At 48.0% G+C, this 23,653-nt stretch overlaps 1 protein-coding gene across 1 annotated transcript in view; it reads left to right on the plus strand.

The window, feature by feature from the left end:
- Positions 1-16,847: 16,847 nt before the first annotated feature.
- Ube2ql1 (ubiquitin conjugating enzyme E2 QL1) overlaps positions 16,848-23,653 on the plus strand; it is a 38,213-nt gene continuing 31,407 nt past the window's right edge. Inside the window, exon 1 of the mRNA XM_021181007.2 lies at positions 16,848-18,159. Within this exon, the coding sequence (XP_021036666.1) occupies positions 17,377-18,159 (783 nt within the window). The 5' untranslated portion in view covers positions 16,848-17,376. The remainder of the gene's footprint in view (positions 18,160-23,653) is intronic.

Below are 23,653 nucleotides of genomic sequence, written 5' to 3' on the forward strand. Positions count from 1 at the left end.
CTTATAAAGGACAACATTAAACTGGGACTAGCTTACAGATTCAGAGGTCCAGTCCATTATCATCAAGGCAGGGAACATGACAGCATCCAGGCAGGCATCATACAGGAGGAGCTGAGAGTTCTACACCTTCATCTGAAGGCTGCTAGCAGAATACTGACTTCCAGGAAGCTAGGGTGAGGGTCTTATGACCTATACCTATAGTGACACTCCTACTCCAACAGGGTCACACCTTCCAATAGTGCCACTCCCTGGGCCCAGCATATACAAACCATCACACTGCTGAATTATCCAAATAATTGTCACTTTTCAGAAGCCATTGAAGACTCATGGCTGTGATGAGGTCATTGTGGGAAAGGTGGGGGCATCAATTTTTTTCAATATCCTTCTTTACTTGTTGGGAATGCTGTACATGTATACAATGTATTTTGATCATATTCCCCACACCCTTCAACTGCTCCCAGGTCCCTTGCACATCCTGGTCCCAACTTCATCTCCTTTTGTTTTTCTTAATAACTAACCTAGTATTGCCCATGTGTGCATGAGTGTGGGGGCCATCCACTGGAACACAGGCAACCAGAAGGGCCACACCAATGAGGAAGATTGATACTCCCCACTATAGCAGCCATCAATTACCAAGAACTCCTTGACTGTGGGTGGGGCCTCCTGAGCCCATAATGGCTGAACTCTAGATTAACTTGCTCCTGTGCAGATCTCACGAAAACAACCTCAGCCGTGTGTTTTCACGAGTAAAGCAGCTCTGTTGTGTCCAGCAGGCAGCTTCACAGAAGGCCTCCTAACTTCTGAGCCTTACAACCTCCCCGACCCTTCTTTCCTGATGTTCTCTGAGGGAGGATGAGAGACAGGAAGAAATGAGTACAGGAGGAAACGTACAGGACGAAGGTGAGGACCAGAGGACAGGAATGAGAGGTTGGTTTCTTCTGCTTCTCACTCTGCAAGTGAGCCTGGTGCTAGGAGTGGACAGGGAATCCAGCTTGCACCACTGGTTGTGACTAGAGTAGAGTGATCAAAAGGATCCATCTAGGACGTATTAGTCAGGGTTCTCCTGAGAAATAGATTTTATAGACTGAATCTATATAGAGAGATAAAGAATATTTATTAGAATGGCTTACAGACTATGATTCATCTAGTCCAACACTGACTGTGTGTCAATGGAAGCTCTAAGAATCCAGCAGTCACTCAATCCATGAGGCTGGATGTCTCTTCTGATCTTCAGTATGTACCAGAGTCCCAGGGAAGTAGGCTCTAGTCACAGTAAAGTAATGGACTTTTCAGCAAGAGTGAGAGCAAGTAGGCAAAGAGAACTAACTTCCTTCTTCCCTGTCCTTTGTACTGACAGGCAGCAGAACCTGTGGCCCAGATTATAGGTGAGTCTTCCCACCTCAAAGGTTTATCCCTTCCCACCTGAATTAAAGGTTTATCTTTCTACCTCAAAGATCTGGATTAAAAGTGGGTCTTCCCCCCACTTCAAATGATTTAATTAAGAAAAATATTCTTCACACTGGTACCCAGTGACTTCCAGATATGTTCAAGTTGAGAACCAAGAATAACCATCACACTGGACCAGTGAGATGATTCAGTTGGTAAAGGTTCATGCAAAATCCCACCACAAAACCAACCTTGCACATTGTTCCCTGGCCTCCACATTCATGACATAGCACACACATTCACACACACATACATGCACACAAAGACACAGACACTCGGACACATACAGGCACATACACACATGCACACGCACACTCACACGCGCGCACACACACACACACACACCTTTTATAAAAGATTTTTTAAAAGGCATTCCTTCACCCTGAACAAGTCTCCTTCTTAAAATCCTTCAGAAAACGTAAGTATCTTTTTAAATTCTCTAAGTTACAAGAAATTTCTCCATCCTAAACTCCTCTAGTCAGAACCAAAATGCTGTTTATATAATAAATTTGAAAATAAAAGGAAAATATTAGTAGACTTTTTTTATGAATTCCAATAAGGATATTCCTCTATACAGAGGCAGCCTAATTATAAAGCTACACAATAAACTTCCATTCTAACAGAGTTATTCTTTTCCATTAGGCACATGGTAATTGCTTTTAAAAATATGTGTGTGTGTGTGTAACTCACGTCTTATCTGTTAGTAATCTCTTTAGAGGAAGGAATATCTATCTTTTAAATTGCCTACTTTCTTATTCTGCAAAAACTCACTCTGTGTAAATTATCTTCTTAGGATAATATTGCTGGCCTAGACCAAAATTTTAAAGGCACTAAAAAGTGCAACAGTATTTTCTCCAAAGAGATGAGGTTGCAAAGCGGCAATCACAGAAACTTTTGCTACCAGCTACTTAGGAATGCAGAAAACAAAACAAAGCAATCTACCAACTTGGTAGCTGGTCCATACCCCACAAGGAAGCAGGTTTGTGCATATTATGAGTGACTTTGTGTGATTTTCCTTGGGGTTTTTACCAGAACCATTCCATTTCTTTGAAAATGGGATTCAGATCAAGTATTTTGGCTGCCACTCTTTCCCTGGGTGGCAGTTGATCTTGTCAACCTGACGGCTTTTAGATTTACCTAGGAAGCATACCTCTGGATGTGTCTGCCGGAACATTTCTAGAGAGAAGATGCATCCTCAGATGGAGTAGCACCTTACTGCTGGAGGCCTTTCATCTTTACCTTCTCAGTAGAAAGGGTTCATGTTGTTGGATGCCATTTTTCAGCTGACACGAAATGTACTGAGAAGACCTGGAATGTGGCTCAAAAGAGCAAGTTTAGCATGGAGGAACCTGAAACTCTGCTGCAGTGGGAGGCTCAGGATTGAAATGCATCCTCTCTGCCTGAGTGCCCAGAGAGAAAAACAAGCCAGTGGCTCTGTTTGTGTCTGGAGCTGGTATCAGTGGGGTGCACAGTAAGGCAAAGAGAGAAGGAAGAGGTTGCCTCGCCATATACATATGCGCTGAAATGTCCACATTTTACAGGCAGATATGGGCCCTGTGGCCATCCTCAGAGTCTTTTCCGTTCTAATGCACTGTTGCAAATTTTATCCTCATGATACCTGCGTCTCTTACACCTCATCTCTGTATCTTGAGTGCACAAAATACATTTCTTGCTAAGATTTACAGCGAAATCTGCGGGTGATCAATTTTCAGTCCATCCTGGGGCATGCAGATGCACCCATGATTTCTCCTAGATAAGAATGCCTGCCGGTCAGGGGCCCAGGAAACCCTGTGTCTTTGATTTGTTTTTTGCTCTACTGCGCATAGTTTCATTGTCTGTCTTAGTTACTTTTCTATTGCTGTGATTGAAAACACCATGACCAAGGTAACTTAGAAAAGAAAGCATTTAATTGGGATTATAGTTCCAGACAGAGTGCATGGTGGTGGAACTGAGGCATGGTGGCAAGAACAGTTGAGAGCTCATATCTCAAACCCCAAGCTGGAGGCAGACAGCACACTAGGAATGGTAAATAGAGTCTTTAGAAACCTCAACACCCACCCGCAGTGACACCTCCTCTAACAAGTCACACCCCTTAATCCTTAGCAAACAGCTCTACCAGATGGGGACTAAGTATCCATCCACATTGAGCCTGTGAAGGCTATTCTCATCCAAACTGCCACCGCATCTGAGGCAGAGGACTCCTGATGTGGGCACACTGGGCTATGGCTCTCTGAGTACCCATTTCTCTCCACTGTACTCTTCCAGAGGTTCCTCCAAGATCCATGCCCACAGGTGAGCGTCTTCTTCTCTAGCAGTTATGTTGGTGGGCATAGAAAACACTACAGTCACCTTGGAAGACTCTGGCGTTATTGTATGAAGTTAAATATACGCCTGCCTCTTGGCATAGCCGGGCGATGCTTTGCCATCTATGAAGAGAAGTAAAAATGTATTCTAAAAGACTTGAACAGGATCATTCCAGAAGCCATGTACACCGCAGCCCAAGCCAGACACAAGCCAAATGTCCTCCAATAGCATGATGGAGAAACAGTCTCTGGTGTCTGAATCGGAAAAAAAAAACTTCCAGCCATAAAAAGCAAACTATCCCACACACAAGATGGGCCAGTCTCGGGATGAGACTATACACTGATTGACAGATGAAGATATAAGAGACTGCATCTTGTATTCTTCCATTCATATGTCACTTATAGAGGGAGGGAGGGAGGGAGGGAGGGAGGGAGGGAGGGAGGGAGGGAGGGAGGGAGGGAGGGAGGGACAGGTTGACGAACAGACAGACAGAATATAAAACAAAACTATGGTGATAGAAACCAAAACAGGGTGCCTCTGGTGAAGGGGTGATATGGATTTGACTAGCAAATGAGATGGGAGAGCTTTCTAAAATGATGGAAATCCTCCATGTATTGATTGGGGTGTTTCCGAAATGACATATGTGCACTTATTTTTTCTTTTAAAACCCAAAGTTACACAGTTAAACTCTGAGCCTTCCGGGACAAGTAAATGACTGTTCTGTTTTAAACAATTTTAAAAATCAGCGTCTAGTACCAAACCCCTAGCTGAGTTAGAGAGATTATTCTTGATTGTATTCTTCAAAGCTGACATTGTAGCTGTAGACATAGTGACAGCAAAATAAAGAGCAAAGATTCTCGCCCGCTCTTGACACTCCGGGAATACCTAATATAACTGTGGTGCATGGTCCTTGCTTCGGCTCATTATGGGAATCCACTCACCACCCTCAGCAACCAGGAAGCAGAATCAACTTTCTTTTCTCAGAATACTACGGTAGGGCCTATATTTAGACCTAGCATTGGAGGTGACATGGGATAGAGACACTATCTTGACACAATGTCAGCTGTCATCCCGCACTTCCACACAGCCGGAGAGCAACTGCCTTTGCCTGAAGCAAAGATGAAAGGGACAGGAGGGATGAGACTTCTCTTCTGGAAGTCTCTTTAGGATGAAACCATGTCTTCCTCAGAGAAGAACGTCTGACTCATATCCTCACATGGCTGCCTTGGAAAGCCTACATTCTGTGGTGACAAGATCTCCACTCCTTCTCTGCTTGCAAGCTGAGCCCAGCACACGGGACAGACACTGGGTATTCTCGGAGTATGCAAACCCACCTGTGCACCAGACCACGGGACATCTGGAGGTCACAGATGAACAGAGGGACTGTGATGCTCCTAACTTGCCACAGTAGCCATGAAAGGAATTCATCAGCCACACAGACAGTGCTCCGTGGCAACTCCAGGGTCATGACCTAGGTATGGACTCGTACCATAAAAAGGGGTCAGCAGAATTCTCAGGATGCTAACCCCTTCTGCTTACTTCTTCAATACTTTGTTTCTTCCTTTGCTCCTTAAATATCCCAGCATTTTGTGAACGATTATCTGGATGAAATTATTCTATTGGAAAACCCACTGTGCCCTGTGTTTCCAATCAGAGTTTAACCTGAAATTCAGGGCTCACCATAAGGAATGTATCCTGCACAGACATCATGATCAAGAAGAAAGTTGGAGAGGAAAGGGTTTATTCAGCTTACACTTCCACACTGCTGTTCATCACCAAAGGAAGTCAGGACTGGAACTCAAGCAGGTCAGGAAGCAGGAGCTGATGCAGAGGCCATAGAGGGATGCTGCTGACTGGCTGGCTTCCCCTGGCTTGCTCAGCTTCCTTTCTAATAGGACCCAGGACTACCAGCCTAGGGATGGCACCGCCTACAAGGGGCCCTTCCCCCTTGATCACTAATTGAGAAAATGCCTTATAGCTGGATCTAATGGAGGCATTTCCTCGAGGGAGGGTCCTTTCCCTGTGATAACTCCAGCTTGTGTCAAGTTGACACACAAAACCAGTCAGTACAGCTATCTAATTGATTTGAACTCAAGCCTGATCACTGTATCAGTGTCTCTAGGAAAGCACAGTGGTTAGGGAAAAGCAGCTATCCCCAAAATCCTAAATCCATGCTGACTATGGCCCCAGGTGAAGGCAAACCAAGAGAAGCTCTGAGAGCAAAGAGCTGCTGCCTTTGCCTGCTGTGGACAAAGTTCAGAGGATTATGGCAAAGCAGAGGATGCTCAACTTGTGAAACAGACAGGAATAAAGAGAAGGATGGGGACAGAGACAGGGAGAGGCACAGAGACAGAGGCAGAGACAGGGACAGACAGAGACAAGGACAAAGACACAGGGACAGGGACAAAGACAAGGACAGAGACAGAGACAGGGACAGGGACAGGCATAGAGACAGGGACAGAGACACAAACACAGGGACAGAGACAGGAATAGACATAGGGACAGAGACACAGAGACAGAAAAAGGGGCAGACACAGAAACAGGGACATAGAGACAGGGACAGGGACAGACATAGAGACAGGGACAGAGACACAGAAACAGGGACAGGGACAAACACAGGGACAGAGACAGAGACAGGGACAGACATAGAGACAGGGATATAGACACAGACACAGGAATAGGGACTGAAACAGGGACAGAGACACAGACACAGGGAAGGGAACAGAAACAGGGACAGACATAGAGACAGGGACAGAGACACAGACACAGGGACAAACACAAGGACAGGGGCAGAGGCAGAGACAGGGACAGACAGAGACAAGGACAAAGACACAGACATGGGGACAGGGACAAAGACAAGGACAGAGACAGGGACAGGCATAGAGACAGGGACAGAGACACAGACACAGAAATAGGGACAGAGACTGAGACAGGGACAGAGACACAGACACAGGCAAGGGAACAGAAACAGGGGCAGGCATAGAGACAGGGACAGGGACACAGGCACAGGGACAAACACAGGGACAGGGGCAGAGACAGAGACAGGGACAGAAACAGAGACAGAGACACAGAGACAGAAAAGGGGGCAGGCACAGAGACACAGACACGGGAACAGAGATGGGGATAGGAACAGAGAGACCCAGAGAGAGGCACAGAGACATGCATGGAGACAAAGACACAGACACAGAGACGGGGACAGAAAGGGGACAGAGGCAGATACAGAGAGAGAGGGGGTGAAAAAGAAAGAACTAAGGGACATCCTGGAATATCCCTAAGAGGTGACCTTAACAGGAAGAGTTACAGCCATGACCTTGCTGAAAATCAGATTAAAGATTCCTGAGGTCTCAGAATTTATAAAGCACTGTGAAGCTTCAACCTTGCCAAGCCTGTCAGTTAAGAGTTTGCCCGTGATGTGGGAATGAGGAAGACACACCTGGCATGGCTTGACCTTTGAGAACCTACAGCTTCATGCTCTTTGCCACCACTGACACACAAGATATTCCTTCTGACCTGGCTGGAAAGGCCTCCTGTCTGAAGACCCAGGGCTGTGTAGCTCTTTCCTCCAGACTGAAACATACCCTCCTGGAGGGCACAAGGTGGCTTATAAAACTCACAAACAAGCAGTGGATGGAGCTTGGGGACTCTTATGGAAGAATAGGAGGAAAGATTGCAGGCTCCGAAGGGGATAGGAACTCCACAGGAAGACCAACAGAATCAACTAACCTGGACCCTTGGTGACTCTCAGAGACTGAACCACAAATTAAAGAGTAGGCTGAACGTAGGCCTCCTTGCACATATGTGGCAGATGTGCAGCTTGGTCTTCACGTGGGTCCCAAACAACTAGCGCAGGCTATTCCAAAAGCTGTTGCCTGTGTGATGGATATGGTCTTCTAGCTGGGCTGCCTTGTCTGGCCTCAATGGGAGAGGATGCATCTAGCCTCGCAGAGACTTGAAGTGCCAGTGTAGGAGGGTACCCAGGAGGCCCCCCCACCCACTCAGGGGAAAAGGGGGGATGGGGGAAGGATTGTGGAAGGGGGAGACAGAGAGGGAGCAATGAGTGAGATGTAAAGTGAATAAGTTAAAAACAAAAAGTTAAAAAAAAATTAAATTAAAAAAAAATCAAATAAAGCTCCCAAGACTCATCAACCCCCTCCTGGAGATACAGAAGTGTGAGCAGTTGTTGGAAAGAGAAAGTACCCTTTAGCGGGTGCTGCCTGTGAGTTTCAGGAGGTTCCAGAGATGCAGTGTTCATGAATGGCCACCCCTGCTGGGACCAGCCTTTGGGTGGTATTACCGCTCAATGTACCCAAGCTCGCATAAGTAATTCAATTAACCTTACTGGCTCATCAAGCCAGAGTTAGTATTGTTTCTTTGGCCCACCAGTGCCCTCTCTATCCGATGTGCATAGGGACAGCTGCCCCCTTAAAAGAAACACCACACCCAGTGTTGACTGTACCCCTGCAAAGGACTACCTGCTCTCTATAGCCAAGCCAGAATCAAGCAAGCCACTGGATCACCAATGCTGTGTGTGCCTCAAGAAGAGGTAGCATACATCCCCAAGGAGTCACTGTGCAGTGTCAATAAATCCTGGCGGGAACCTGTGTCCCAGTCAAGGGGTGTGGGGAGAGTTTCTCTAATCCAGGGGAGAGGAAAGGCCAACAAAGAGAGTGGCTGTGTGTGGTCTGAAACCGAAGGCTTCGCTTTTCTCTCTGGAACTGAGCTTTAAAAGAGAAGAGCACACCAGCTAGTTATCTGATTACAGGTGATCGACCCTGAGAACACTCGTGCAATAACAGCATACGGTCTGAGCTGCTTGTATTTGTGTATTTAAGAACGGACATTCAGCTAATCTTCTCTCTGTTGTGTCCTGGGAACCTCTTGGGTCCCTGGCATCTGGGACTTTCTAGAGGCTACCCCCTGTTGCCCCTCCCCCACTGCTACACACCCCTTTCAAATTCCTGACCCTCTGTACTTCTCCCCCATCTCCTCCCGTATCTGAACCAGCCCCCCTTTTTCCATCCCTCTCCTCTCTCCCTCCACCCCCTAAGGTTATTTCCTTCCCCCTTCTGCGTAGGACTGAAGCGTCCACAATTTGGTCTTCCATCTTCTTGGGTTTTATATGGTCTGTGAGTTGTATCCTTGGTACTCCAAGCTTTTTTGGTTTTTGTTTTTTGTTTTTAGCTAATATACACTTGTCAGTGAGTATATATTAAGTATGTTCTTTTGTGACTGAGTTACCTCACTCAGGATGATATTTTCAAGTTCCATCCATTTGCCTGTGAATTTCATGAAGTCATTGTTTTTAATAGCTGAGTAGTACTCCATTGTGTAAATGTACCACATTTTCTGTCTCCATTCCTCTGTTGAGGGACATCTGGGTTGTTTTCAGTTTCTAGCCATTATAAATATGGCTGCTATGAACATAGTGGAGCATGTGTCCTTACTACATGTTGGAGCATCTTCTGGGTCTATGCCCAGGAGAGGTATAGCTGCGTCCTCGGGTAGAACTATTTCCAATTTTCTGAGGAATCACCAAACTAATTTCAAAACAAAAACAAAAACAAAAGACGGTCATATACATACATGTACATGTATATACATGTACATGTACATATACACATACATGTATATGTACATATATACATACATGTATATATGACATGATAAAGGAGTCGTGGATTTCAGAGAGAGCAACGAGAAGTATATGGAAGGATTTGGAAGCATGAAAGAGAAGGCGGAAATGATGTCATTGTAATCTCAAAAAAAAAAAATTAAGGTCCACTCAGGACAGCCACAGGTAAAGGCTCTTACTGGCACCTGCATTCGTTGGCCCCTGCTTATTTCTAGTGAGGAATCATCTGGACTCAAGCTTCTCTCCCCAGGACACTCTGTGGCTACATGGAAATGGGACCCACCACAGGTGCTGTAGAAAGTCAGTGGCTGGGGCTGGTGAGATGGCTCAGAGGTTAAGAGTGCTGACTGCTCTTCCAAAGGTCCTGAGTTCAAATCCCAGCAACCACATGGTGGCTCACAACCATCCATAACAAAAATCTGATGTCCTCTTCTGGAGTGTCTGAAGACAGCTACAGTGTACTTACATATAATAAATAAATAAATATTAAAAAAAAAAAAAGAAAGGCAGTGGCTGGAGCCACTGTGGGAACTGTGTTAAGTACCTTCTCCTATTGCATGGGAGAGAAACAAACTTTTTTTTGACTGACTCTTGTTACAACAAGACGCTCTAGTGAGTATAAGACACATGACCGTAAATTGTAAATTCTGCTAGGGAGCGATGCGTTATTTAAGGTCCATATTACTTACTTTAACCAAATTTTCCTCTGGATCCCTTATAGTGAATTAAGTCCAGGTCAGCATGGAGTCTCCTGGTCCCAAGGGATTGCTGATGGTGTCCCTGGAGCACAAGAAGCACATAAATCTTCCCTGCCTCGTTCAGGTGGCAACACCTCCTCTTGTGCCTGCCCCCTTCTCTTTCCCTTGTGCCCATTATTCTGATAGAGGTGCAGACGCCTGTAGAAGATGGTATCATGAGGCAGATTCAGAGGAGCTGTCAGATCTGGGGACCCAGCTCCCTTTCCAGTGACCTGCATGTATTCAAGGCATGACATAGACCTCTATGATGTCAGACATCCATGCTGTGGAGTGAAGGACTGTGATTTTAATTCAATCATGCCAACAGGAGTGAGTGTGTGTCCACCCTGTTCTGAGCAAAGGCAGAGTGGCTATGTCACAGTCCTTTGCATCTCCAGGGCCTTCGATGTAGCTAGAGGATGATAGTGGCGTCCTCTGTGGAAAGCTAGCACCAGGAAAGGAGGGCTTCCTTCCCAGCATCTCCACAGTGATGGCTTGCAGGGGGCTCATGGAACTGTGGGTGCAAGTGCCACCCAGAAAGCAAAGCTGAAGCCTTAGCTGCTGACTCCACTGGGAACAGCTGCACCTCTTTGTGCTTTAGCTCATCTGGCTCTAAAGCCTAGGTGGATACAGTACCCACTCAGTAGCACTGCTGTGGGAATTAAGTGGGTGAGCTCTGTACACAAAGTGCTTTGGGGGCTGGTGAGATGGCTCAGTGGGTAAGAGCACCCGACTGCTCTTCTGAAGGTCCAGAGTTCAAATCCCAGCAACCACATGGTGGCTCACAACCATCCTTAACGAGATCTGGCGCCCTCTTCTGGACTGTCTGAAGACAGCTACAATGTACTTACATATAATAAATAAATAAATCTTTAAAAAAAAAATTCATTAAAAAAAAAAACAAAGTGCTTTGGGTGACGCTTAAGGTCTGCTGAATGCCAACTACACGTAGACATTTCTGCTAAAGATGTGATGGAGGAGTTGGTACCTCGACCTTGTACTGTAGAATATTCATACATAGGAGCATTCATGTCAAAGTCCATAGTGACATTAATCCATTTCCATGCGAATAAACAGTATTGCAAATTTAGAGCACATGTTTCCTGACATGATTATTGTTGCTATCTTGCTGTCCTTGAGGCTGGAGTTCATGAAAAATTAACCAAAAGCACTGGGAGGCGGTCCTTTTCCTTATTTATCGGATCACTCACTTGAGAGTCTTATCCTGTAGCTCAGGCTGATCAGGAGCTCACAAGCCACCTTCCTCAGCCTTTCACATGCTAGCATCACAGACATGTGCCACCACACCTAGCCCTTAAAGGCCATTCTTGAGGGCAAAGAATATATGCAAAAACCCTCATTCTTTCTCTTTATAAAAGCCTCAGCTAGGGGATAACATGTGAGAACATTGATTAAATGCTCATGAGAGATGCCATTGGCAGGTACAGCTCAATTCTTGTATGGCGCCCTGCTTATGTGGTGACCATCTTGGTTCCTTCCCATCCTTATCTCCACTCTTGACCGTAAACTCCCTAGTCACCATCTCCCTACCTGTTAATAGATGAGACCCATAGTTATCCTTTGATGTTATCATGTTTAACTAGATGCATTCCGTTCAGCTAATCCAAAGTTATAAAATTAACCACCAATAAAATGCTGTGGTGCTTTGAATAAAAATGACCCCCATAGGCTAACAGGAAGAGGCACTATTGGGAGGTGCGGTCTTGTTTTAAGTGGGTGTTGTTTGTTGGAGGAAGTGTGTCACTGGAGGTAACCTTCAAGGTCTCAGAAGCTCAGGCCAGGCCTGTTGGCTTGCTGTCTCTTCCTGCTGCCTACAGATCCAGATGTAGAACTTCCAGCTCCTGCAGCTCCATCCATGTCTGCCTGAGGCCAACATGCTTCCCACTATGACGGTAATGCACTGAACCTCTGAACTGTAAGCCAGCCCCAACTAAATGTTTTCCTTTATAAGAGTTGCCTTGGTCATGGTGTCTTTTCACAACAATAAAACCTTAACTAAGACAAATGATTTTAAAAATTCTGGTACTAATTCATTTTCACTGTGAGTACGGAACATCCTTTCAAACATCCTGAATGTTTGAAAATCAAGTAAACAGGGAACAATTGTAACAAGGTATGAATGACTTCTCACACTGGGAACAATTGTAACAAGGTGGGACCCCTCCCACATTTGGGTGGAGTTCAATGTCTTCATTCCTCCTGTGAGGTAGAACTTGCTGATATCTTCCAGATTAGCAGTGAGGCAGTGGTGAGTCTCACTGGCTCCTACCTTGACCAGCATCCTGAAGCTTGTATCTATGACTGGAGAGAACAGAGACAGCTGACAATATCCACCTGCTCTACCTCAGTGTCTATGGCTCAAAACACTGTTTCTGGTCCTTTTCTCTCAGTATATCATAGTGTGTTGTCATAGCTACTATGTAACAATGTGGACCCAACTCCTCACTCTGCTTGCTTGCTTTAAACTTTTAAACACTCCCACCCTCTACATAATCTCTATAACTATTATGCCTCTGCTACATGTTCCCAAATAGACAAAATGTGACTCTTCAACTTCCCCACTTACAAATTGTCCTAGTTAGGGTTTCTATTGCTACAATCAAAATGCATGACCAATATCCAGAACTGGAGGAAAGAGTTTATTTGTCTTACACTTTTAGATCGTAGTTCATCCCTGTAGGAAGTCAAGACAGGAACTAAATCAGGGCAGGAACTGATGCAGAGGCCATGGAGGGTCCCTGCTTACTGCCTTGCTTCCCATGACTTGCTCAGTCTGCTTTTGTATAGAACCCAGAACCACCAGCACAGGGATGATATCACCCACAATGGGCTGGGCCCTCCCTCATTGATCACTAACTGAGAAAATGCCTTACAGCTGGATCTCATGGAGGCATTTTCTCCTTTCTCTCAGATAACTAGCTTGTGTCAAGTTGACACACAAACCAGTCCATACACAAATTATAGTTGTGTCTTGTTTTATGTTGTTAAACTAGCATTTTAAATAACATTTTGTTTTAGCTATTTTTAAAAGACTTTATTTGATTATGAATAGTATGTGTGTGCACATTAGGTGTATCAGTGCAAGGGCCTGTGAAGGCCAGAAGAGTGTATTAGGTACTCTGGAACTAAAGTTACAAGTGGTTATGAGCCACTAATCTGGGTGATGGGAATCAAACTCCCATCAAAGGCACAGATCAGCATGTGCCTTTAACTACTGAGCTTTCTCTCTAGCCCCTGACTTTAGTCTTGTATAGAGTTGGTCCTAGATTCTGTAAGTGAGGCAGATGACACATGACTAACCCTGGTGTCTGTGAGGAAGACAGTCCTGTTTGGGCCTCTTGTCCGAGAGCGTCTGCATGAGTTCTTAACATTCTACTCTCTAACAGTGTATACAAACAGACAAGTTCTATGAATGCTGCATCACTCTGTTTTCTGTTGCTACTATGAAACTCCTGGCTCATCTGTAAAGAAAAGAGTTTGGCTTGCACCCCATTGTACAGGCTGAAAATTGAAACAGCAGGCCACCAGCTCTTTCAAGAGCCCTGACTGACTGGGTTCCATCATGGTGGATGGCCTTCCACTGTGGGTGCTTACAGAGGGAGCCAAAGACTGAAGAGTACCAATAATAATGTCCCGTTAAACCATCTTTTAAAAGACCCATGGCTCCTAAAGTAGCAAGGGCTCCAACATAAGAATGTTGAGGAATACATACCATATCCATGAAGCAATCACCCTAGTGATAAGTGAGCCCAGACACAGATGCAAAGCAACACTGTCTAGGATTTCCAAGAGCAATCCTGTTCTAGGGGAATGGATGATCACTGCTCAAGTTCTCTGCTTTAGAGGTTAGGGAAATTGCTCTCAACCAGGCTTTCTCATCTCCTCTGCTGGGACTAAGGCACAGTGAATCAGTCTCAGGCCAGCTGGTCAGCAACAAGTCTGGGAGCCTGAGGATAGCATCCCCACGATATGGGTCCTAGCTAGGCCATCCCTCTTAGCATATAGTAGTGTGGCACTAGTAGCTAGGTCTCTTTAGAACTTGGGGGCTTTTTGCCAATAAAATGTAAAACTTGGAAGGGCTTCCACAGATGCTAAATCATAAGCCATAGACTATGTGATAATTAATATTATCAACTTGGTGTGATTCAAAATCACTATGGAAACACACTTCTGGCCATGTTGATAAGGGCATTTCCAGAAAGGATTAACGGAGCATAGAAGACCAACCCTGAATGTGGGTGGCATTGTGCCATCAACCTGGGTTCCTGACTGGATAAAGACAGGGACAGCAGAGAACAAACTGAATGTCTACATTCATCTTTGCTTCCTGACCTTGAATGCAGTGCAACCACCTTCCTCAAGGTTTCCCCATCACACATTCCACACCATGATCCATTCAAACTGTGGCTAAAACAAACTTTTCCTTCTGTCTTAGTTAGGGTTACTGTCGCTGTGACAAAAATACCAAGACCAAAAGCATGTCATGGTGGAAATGGTTTATTTCTGTGTAACTTCCATGTGATAGTTCATTGGCAAAAATCAGAGAGGACGGGAACTCATGCAAGGCAGAAACCTGGAGGTGGGAGCAGATGCAGAGACCATAGAGGGATGCTGCTTATGGGCTTGCTCATTGTGGCTTGCTTAACCTGCTTTCTTATAGAAGGCATGACCTCCTGCTCAGAGATGGCTCCAACCACCATTAACTGGCCTCTTTCCCATCATTCGCTAAGAAAATGCCCTAGGGCTTGCCTATAGCCCTACTTTACTGAGATTTTTTTCTCAGGTGAAGCTCTCTCCTCTCTGATGACTCTAGCTTGTGACAAGTTGACACAAATTAACCAGCACACCTTCCTTATGTTGCCTCTGTCAGACATTTTGTCAGAGCAATGAGAAAAGTAGTTGATACAGACACCTGCCAGGCCTCTCTGTGTCTCCTTTTCACCTTCTTTATGCAGCCAGAATGCTTAAAGGAAAGCTTGGGACACTGCAGGCAGATCTACCCTTTCGCCCCTCCCTAGTGAAGATGAGGATGAAGATGAGGAGGAGGAAGATGGTGGTGGTGATGGTGATGAAGGAGAAGGCAGGAAGAAGAGGAGGAGAAAGAAGAGGAAGAGGATGAAGAAGAAAATGATGGATGATGATGGTGGTGGTTAGGAGGAGGAGGAAGAGGAAGAGAAGGAAGAAGAGGAGGAGAAAGCTGCTGTGGAATGTAGTGTTAAACAAAGCAATTAGGAGCCCAGGACAAACAGACCTTGATTCAGCTTCCCTCAGATTCCACCAATAGTCTGTGTTGTTCTTAGTCCAAATCACCCTGTGGGTCCTGTTGAAAGTCAAAGGATTGCCAGGCTCTCTGGAGAACCACCCTCTCCCAGGTGCAATGTTGGGTGGGTGTGAACCTTCTACTCCTCGTCTACACCAGCTAGCCTGGCTCCCCCATTACACATCTATCCCCAAATCTGAATCTCCAAACCCAGGTCTGTGTCTTCACAGCGATATCACCAGTTATTTTCCACAGTGAAAACTCAAAATTTGGTAAAAGATGTGAGGGGCAGAAAGGCAAAGGGCTGCCATCCAGAATGAACGCCTGTCCTGAAGAGCTGAGCTGCTTCCCCTCCCCTCTCTTCCCCCCTATCCACACACCAGCAGAGGCAGTAGGCTCTGACGCCAGTTAGGATGGCAGCGGGATAATATTCGTTGTTCTTGAGGGATTGGTTTCGCCTACGCCATTGGGCCACACGCTGCACACCGGAACCGTCACAGTTCGAGCTAATCTGAAATAGATTTTAGTTGGAATTTTCACCAGATTTTAAAGTGAGTTTCCACAGACTGAAGGAAGAAGGAAAGGCAGGGAGGACTGTGAATCTCCAGGTGGAAGGCGGATCTCTCCCTCATTTGAGCATTGTGGAGGTCCCTCACTCAGGAGAGCAGCCCTGGGGGGCGGGGGGGGGGAGGGACGGGGGTTGCTGCTCGGAAAGTCCTTTCCCCGCTTTTAGCACCGGTCAGCGCCAGAGAAGGCGTCTGGTGTTATTCTCCGCATTTTGGAAAGCAGCCACCAGGCACAGCCTGGCCATGGAAAGCCGAAACGCTGCGGCCAGCAGGCAGGGGATGGGGTGGAAGGAGCAACCCAGTGAGGGCTGAGTGAATTGGCTAAAGGTTTGCTTTTAGTCGTGACTTTGAACGGGCTGTCCTTTAAGTTTGCAGTAGATCTACCCTTTCATCACGCTTTCCGGCCTGACTTTAAAGTCCTTAAGTGTTCCTTCTGTCATTCTAGGCTCCCACCGCCTAGAAGTGTTGCGTAGAAACATTGGGCTCATACCTCTGGTTAGAAGGATTAATAAAGAGGTTGATTTCCACCTTTCCCCTCTGGTTGTCCTAAGGAGGTTAAATGGGATATGAGGCCCGGACCCCAGACACAGCATTCAGGTTTTAGGGTCCCAAAGAATGCAGTGATTCTGAGAGACCCTATTAGCACGCTCAGGCCAGCCTTCCCCTGGCTCCCCAGCGCACGCAGCTAGCACGCAGCCAGGAGAAAATGGTGCGGGCGCGCACCGCTGTCTCCCCCCAGCGGCCGTGCGTGTGTCGCCTCAGGAACCCGGCGGCGGGGGTGGCTCGGTGCAGTCAAGCCCGCGGCTCCGCCCCGCGCTCCCCCTCCCGGCCGGCAGTGCCGCCCCCTCCGCGCCGGGCTCGGCTCAGACGGAGCAGCCGCCTCTGCAATGTCAGCAGCCGCAGCGGCGGCGGCAACGAGAGCGGCAGTGGCCCGGGCCCCGCGGTAGCCGCCAGCGCAGCACGGCCCGGCAGGCGCACAGCGCGACTCCACGGCCACCTCGCTGCCTCCGGGGCACCGCGGGCGGCTGTGCGCGCCGCGGTGCAGCTCTTAGACTCCGGACCAGCGGGTCTGCGGCCGCGCACAAAGGACCACGGACACCGGGCGTCCGGGGACTGCGTCCAGGGACCAGTCAGGGACAGCAGCTGAGCCGCGTCTCCACGCCTCCCCTCCCTGGGCTACCGGAGCCCTTGCCGGAGAAGACCCGTCATATGACAGCGGCGACAAGGCGGCCAGCGAGCGCTGGTACTGCCCGCTCCGCTGCGCCACGGCCGCTGGCTCCTAAGGTGGCCCTCGCCGCGCCCCACTGAGCGGTCGTCTGCCTCCCCCCCACCCCCAAGCCCCGTGCATCCCAGCTATCCGGCTCGGGGAACAGGAGCCCCGGGGAGCCCCTCGCCAGAGCCGAGCCTAAGATGGCCACGCTGCTCCGTAAAATCGGGCTCATTCGCCTGCACAACCGGGACACCGAGGACCCCAAGCACCACCACAACCACCGTGGCGGAGGCGGCGGCCAGCAGAGCGCATCGCTGCGCGGCAAAGGTGGTGGTAAGAGCGGCGGCCACAAGCAGCAGCAGCAACAGCAGCACCCCGGGGGCTCAGGCGACGCCAGCCCGGGGCCCGGCAAGGGCAAGAGTAAGCGCGCGGCGGAACTGGCCGCGCGCGACAAGCAGCCGCAGCCAGCCGCGGGGGCGGCGGGGGCGGCGGGCGCCGGGGGCTCCCGGGAGCGGGCGGCGGGCGCCAGGGCGGGGCCGGGCCCCGCGGTGGCCGCGGCGGCGGCGGGCGGCAGTCTAGTGCCCGCGGCGCGCCAGCAGCACTGCACACAGGTGCGCAGCCGGCGGCTCATGAAGGAGCTCCAGGACATCGCGCGCCTCAGCGACCGCTTCATCTCGGTGGAGCTGGTAAACGAGAACCTCTTCGACTGGAACGTGAAGCTGCACCAGGTGGACAAGGACTCGGTGCTGTGGCAGGACATGAAGGAGACCAACACAGAGTTCATCCTGCTCAACCTCACCTTCCCAGATAACTTCCCCTTCTCGCCGCCCTTCATGCGGGTGCTCAGCCCGCGACTGGAGAACGGCTACGTGCTGGACGGAGGCGCCATCTGCATGGAGCTGCTCACGCCGCGCGGCTGGTCCAGCGCCTACACGGTGGAGGCCGTCATGCGCCAGTTTGCTGCCAGCCTGGTCAAGGGCCAGGTAAGACGGTGGGGCCAGGAGCAGAGGCCCAGGTTGGGTGGGGAGATCGAGGCTAGGCCTGAGATGGAAAGCGATGTTTGACCCCTCTAGGCATAGGTGAGAACTGGCCCAGATCCTCCCAAACAAGCCTGCCGGGGACGCTTCGCCCCACCTCCTCCGCTTCTTTTCGTAAAGGATTTCTCCCTGCCAGTTTCTGTAACTGGTCTCTATACCTGACACTGATTCTACTAGAACCGCGGGGCTCTCCGGTTGTCCGTTCTCTTGCTTTCTGCTTCCTCCCAGGTCCTCCCTCCGTTTCTTCTACTTTCCTTCAGGTTAACCTTCGGTCCTTCTTCCCTCCAACCCCTCTCCTAGCCCTCCTTTTCCCATTTTCCACCCTCCTAAAGTCTCCCATACTTTTCCTGCCCCGCTCCACCTCTCCTCTCCAGTCTGCTTAGGTGTTCTCTAGTCAGTGTAATTGTGTCGAAGGTGTGAACTTTTCCTGAAGCCCAGAATCTAAGTGTCCAGCCCAGTACATCACACTCAGACACACACGTGAGCACACGCGCGCGCGCGCACACACACACACACACACACACACAGAGAGAGAGAGAGAGAGAGAGAGAGAGAGAGAGAGAGAGAGAGAGAGAGGGCGCGGGGAGAGGGGCTCTTCTTCAAACCTCTCAGGTGGGCTCTGTTTAGACCAAGGCAGCTGCCTGCTGGTAAGCTCTCCCTCGCCCCCATCCCTGTTCCAGCAGCCATCCTTGTAAAGGTGAAAGTTCTCACGGAAAGCTCTATCCAGGCAGAAGTCTGTTTGAGTCCTTCCTGGTGGTTAGATCAGGCCAGACTCCATCCAGGGAAAGCTGCTGCGGCCAGCCCCCCTCCCAGCCTAGTACTTGCCCCTTCAAGGAACATTTCTGGGACAGATGGTGAGCCCCTGTGTCTTTCAGACCTTGCTGCTTTTCTTTGCTTCCTGTGTTCCTCCTATTGGGGTTGCGGGGAGGGAGTTTCAAAGCTAAAGATTTGTCCAAGCACAGACAGGAGTGCTGAGCAGGTCACCTGAGCATTCTCAGCTATTGCACCACAGGGCTTCCTCACAGGCAAGCAACCCACAGACTTACAGGGAAAATAGATTTTCTGAGATATGCCTCCCACCCGGGTGCAGGGAAGAAAGGGCAAGATGGTTTTGTTCTCTCATGTGATGTGCTGTTGGTCACATCTGCATCTGGCATCCATCTGCAGTGGGCATTTCCTAAAGTTGATCCTTACATCGTTTTTTATCAAATCTCATTGCTATCTGGCAGGGGCATCTTCAATAGTTACAGAGAATTCTCATTTTCTTTAAAACACCCCCCAATGACCTCCACGTGTGCTTTCTACAGCCAGCTTATCAGAAGCAATCATTTCTTTCCCGGTGCCTGCCTCTGCCCCTTTCATGGCGGGGTACACCACACTCATCAAATGCAGCTCATTCTGCCCATTTCTTTCAAGGTTGAACCCCGAGATTAAAAAACAAACAAACAAAAAACAACTTCAACAAAAAGGTCACTGCATCTGGAGTTATCAGGAGTCAGGCTCCTAGTAGGAGGACCCAGGGGCTCTAGAGCAGGTGCTGTGACAGCCAGTTTATGAAACACTGGCCTAACTGCAGTGTGTGTGTGTGTGTGTGTGTGTGTGTGTGTGTGTGTGTGTGTGTGTGTGTGTCGGATCATGTGCCACTAAGAGGGGGCCTAAGCTTCCTTTGCAATGGGGCTTATCTGAATGCAGTGGGGCGATGGTCCTCAGAAATGCCATGCTCATTTGATTTTTCAGTCAGCTCTTCAGAGAAGATGGTTTGGAAGGTGGGAGGCGTGTTATTTGCCCCATAGACTCAAGTCTGTAGCATTGTGGACTTGGATGATTTAGCCTCCAGTATGCATGCTGAGCTCCAGAGAAATAATGGCTTTAAATGGCTAAGTGGGATTTGCAAAGGGAAATTTCTTGATAAATGGTCTTTACCATTCTTACTTAATGCTGTGAATGGCAGCGTCCCTCGGTGCCCTGCTTCTTCCAGGACTTGCTGCGTGTCCATGTTCTTTCTCTTTGTAACCCCAAACTGAGAGTCACTGAAGATGAGAGGATTTTTCACTGAAAACAGTTAGCAACGTTTTCTTCATCAATTTGATAAGCAAGGAGCCCCCGTTCCTCCCACCTAGTAGGTTGTGTTGTACTATCTGACGGATGTGGTACTTATGACATGATGGCCAAGGCTTGGGACTTTTTAGAACAGCCGTTTACTTTCTCTGTGTTTTCTATCCCCTGGTTCCAACATACAGTTCTCCACATGAAATATTCAAGCGCGGTGAAAGAAATGAAGAGGTGAATAGTCATTAAAGTTTTAGGGGCCTGGGTATGACAGAGTGGCAGTATCTCTGGTAACCTGAGGACTGTGACGTGCTCATTCCTTTGCAGACCCATGACCTAAGGGCTGGCCACTCCATGTGCGGCAGTTACCGAGTTATTTTCATAGTTAGAAGTGATGTGCTTTGGACCCATCCAAATACCTAATTAGCTATTCAAAGGAAGCAGGGCTGCTACCTACCCTGTGATTACTTTAAAGAGCCGTGATACTGTCCCTATTTGTTTGCATTTCATTTTAGGGCTCATCTTCTTAAGCTGCAGTTAGGTCTACAAAGTCAAAAAAGCTCAGGTTTGTACTCTAGCTGAAGAATTCAGGGATTTCATGAGGCTTTCTCTGGGCTGAATATGTGCCCTCATGTTACCAGAGTGGCTTTCATGTTGCATTGTGGATTATTCTTAATTAAATGAATATGTTTGTCTCTTATGTGCTATATTCTGGACACATAGAAACAAAAGCCTCTTACTTTTTTATAACTAAATCAAAGGATTCTAAATAGAGACATTCACTCCCCCACACACACACACACACACACACACAAGATTGTGTGGACATGGAACTGAAGGCGATTCTCTTGCATCAGCCTCCTGACTGTTGAGGTTTCAGGTGTGTCCCTGTGCATGCAGCAAGAGAGGGTTTAGGCAACACATGGTTCTCTACTGTTGGTTGAACAGTTTCTGGGCCTTTCAAATAGCCAGAGCAAGTGTTTAGAGCTTTTAGAGAAGCATTTTCCTCCTCTGCCACACACATAGCCTTAAGAACACAATTCAAAGCTCCAGAATGACAATGTTGCCATTAGAAGGCTTTCAGAGTTTTGTCTTTGAGCTGGAGGAACTGCAGAGGCAGCACAGAGCTGTGCTAACTGGCCTCACAAGCAGTAACCTCTGTGTTCTGAGAACAGACCCTGCAAGCCTAGGCCACCTGACTCCCAAGAGTGAGGAGAAATGCCTGTCACAGAGGTCTACAGACTCACCAGTGTCTCCAAGTGGGGACAGATAGCCCACCTACTGCCGCAGATAAAAGGCACTTGATTATGCCCTAACTCAGGGTTCTCCTCCAGCACTGGCACACCTCCTGAGTGTCCCCATTTAATTAATTAGTGATGATCGTCATCAGAGAACCAGATGGCCCCTGAATGACAGTTCCTCTCCCTTCCTTGTTCCCTCAGAACAGAAGTGACAGCAAGTTAGCATTTTCTGTTTCCAGTGCCACAGTCTGATCCAGCCAAGCATAGAAGACACTAAACCTTCTTGGGGTGAATTCTTTCTGTGACCACCATACAGGAGTGGAAACAACCACTCCTTGGGATCTCTAGTTAGGGTTCTCATAAGAGATCAGACTCAGGAGCCAAAGGTGTGAAACGGCAGTCTCAGCTAGGCTACCTGAGTCCCTTGCTGCTTTCAGGTGGCAGGACTTTAGTTGTCACCTACATGACCATCACTGTCACCCATGGCGAAGCAGCAGCAGCCAGCTCCCTGTAAAAGGCTTGCAGGCCCCTCAGGACCAAACTAACCTTGAGTCTTCGTGTTTGGATAACAGTTGATCAACAACTGCAAGAGTACCATGTTTCTAAGATCTTATTGATGTAGTGAGCTGGCTCCATCAGGTCTTTTATCACACTCACCTCTCGCTTGTCTCCCTAAGTTCCCTCCCAGATCTACACCCCACATCCTCATCTCTCCCAACTTCATGTCTAATAACTTACTGTCTGATATGCTACTCATATATTCACGGCTGTGGGCCCATCAACTTGTCCCTGAATGACTTAGCAGAGGCTAAACCTTAAAGGAAATTGACTTTCCCTCCTGCAGAGGCTATAAGCTGTCAGTATCTTCTCAGCTCGGTATGGGAGCTCATGACACGCCCCCCTCCTCCCATTGCTGGAATGTTTACTGGTTTGATCTGGTACAGGTCTTGCAAAGGCAACCATGGCTGCTTTGAGTTTATGAGTTCAGGAATCCCATTGTGTCCAAAAGACATGGTTTCGATCCAGTCCTCCCTGACCTCTGGCAGGCTTTCTCTCTCTCTTTCTCCTTCTTTGGTGGTTGCTGAGCCTTGGTGGTTGGAGGGGGCACACAGATGTCCCATTTGTAGCTGACCCCTCAATAATCACTCTGCACATTGACTGGTTATCAGTTTTCATCCTAAATGCCCTCTGCCCAATCTTTTGACATTTTAATACCATGTTTCTATCACCAATACTCACTCAGGAATAGCAATATATATACGTGTGTGTGTGTGTGTGTGTGTGTGTGTGTACATATATATATATACATATATCTTTAAAAACTAAATGTAAAGTTGGGTCATTTTCATAACTGTCCTGGAGCATCTGTGTGACCTGTAGACCTCAGGTTGGACACATCACACTGTGGCACCACTGCAGAGTGTCTAAATCCAGGTACACACTCAGAGTCACAAATATTTCCTTCCTTAGACATCCTTTCTTAGCCCTCCCTCCAGAACAGTGAGCCAAGCAACAGCATTTGCTCATGGCTGCACAGATACACACCACTGTAAAAACCAGGCCATCAGCCATTGGACTCCTCAAACTTATGGCTTCTAAGACACTGGATGTCCAAAGCTCTGTTCATTTGCCAAAGCTATCATCTGGAGGTGGTAGTGGCTCCCATAGCAGACCTTCATTCTCTCACATCTCTGAAGGTCTTAGACAACAAAGATCAAAAATGCAATAGAGCCTGCTTCTCCCGAGGCCTCTGTCCTTGGTTTAAAGATGACATCTTTCCTCTTGGCTCTCACACCATTGTTCTTCCATGCATGCCTCTGTTCTGGCTTCTTATGATGATATTTGTCCTATTGCATCAGGGCCCATCCTGAGGACCCCACTTTAACCTGATAACCTCTTAAAGACCCTGCCTACAGATAAAGTCGTGTTCCCGGGTTCGGAGGGTGTGGGTTCCACGTTTAAACTGGGATGAGGGAGACATACCAATTGCCAACCCATATGAGGATTTATTAACTATCTCAACATCTTAGTTCCAGAGAGCTTGCTGCTGGTTTGTCAAGCATCATGTGCCAGCCTGTAGAGGCACAGGATAGTAACTCTTGCCTGGGGTGCCAAGCAGAGAAATGCCAGTGCAGTCGAAGGGAAGTCAG

Source organism: Mus caroli, unplaced genomic scaffold (genome assembly GCF_978045245.1).
Source record: "Mus caroli unplaced genomic scaffold, Mus_caroli_1 scaffold_15, whole genome shotgun sequence".
Taxonomy (NCBI): domain Eukaryota; kingdom Metazoa; phylum Chordata; class Mammalia; order Rodentia; family Muridae; genus Mus; species Mus caroli.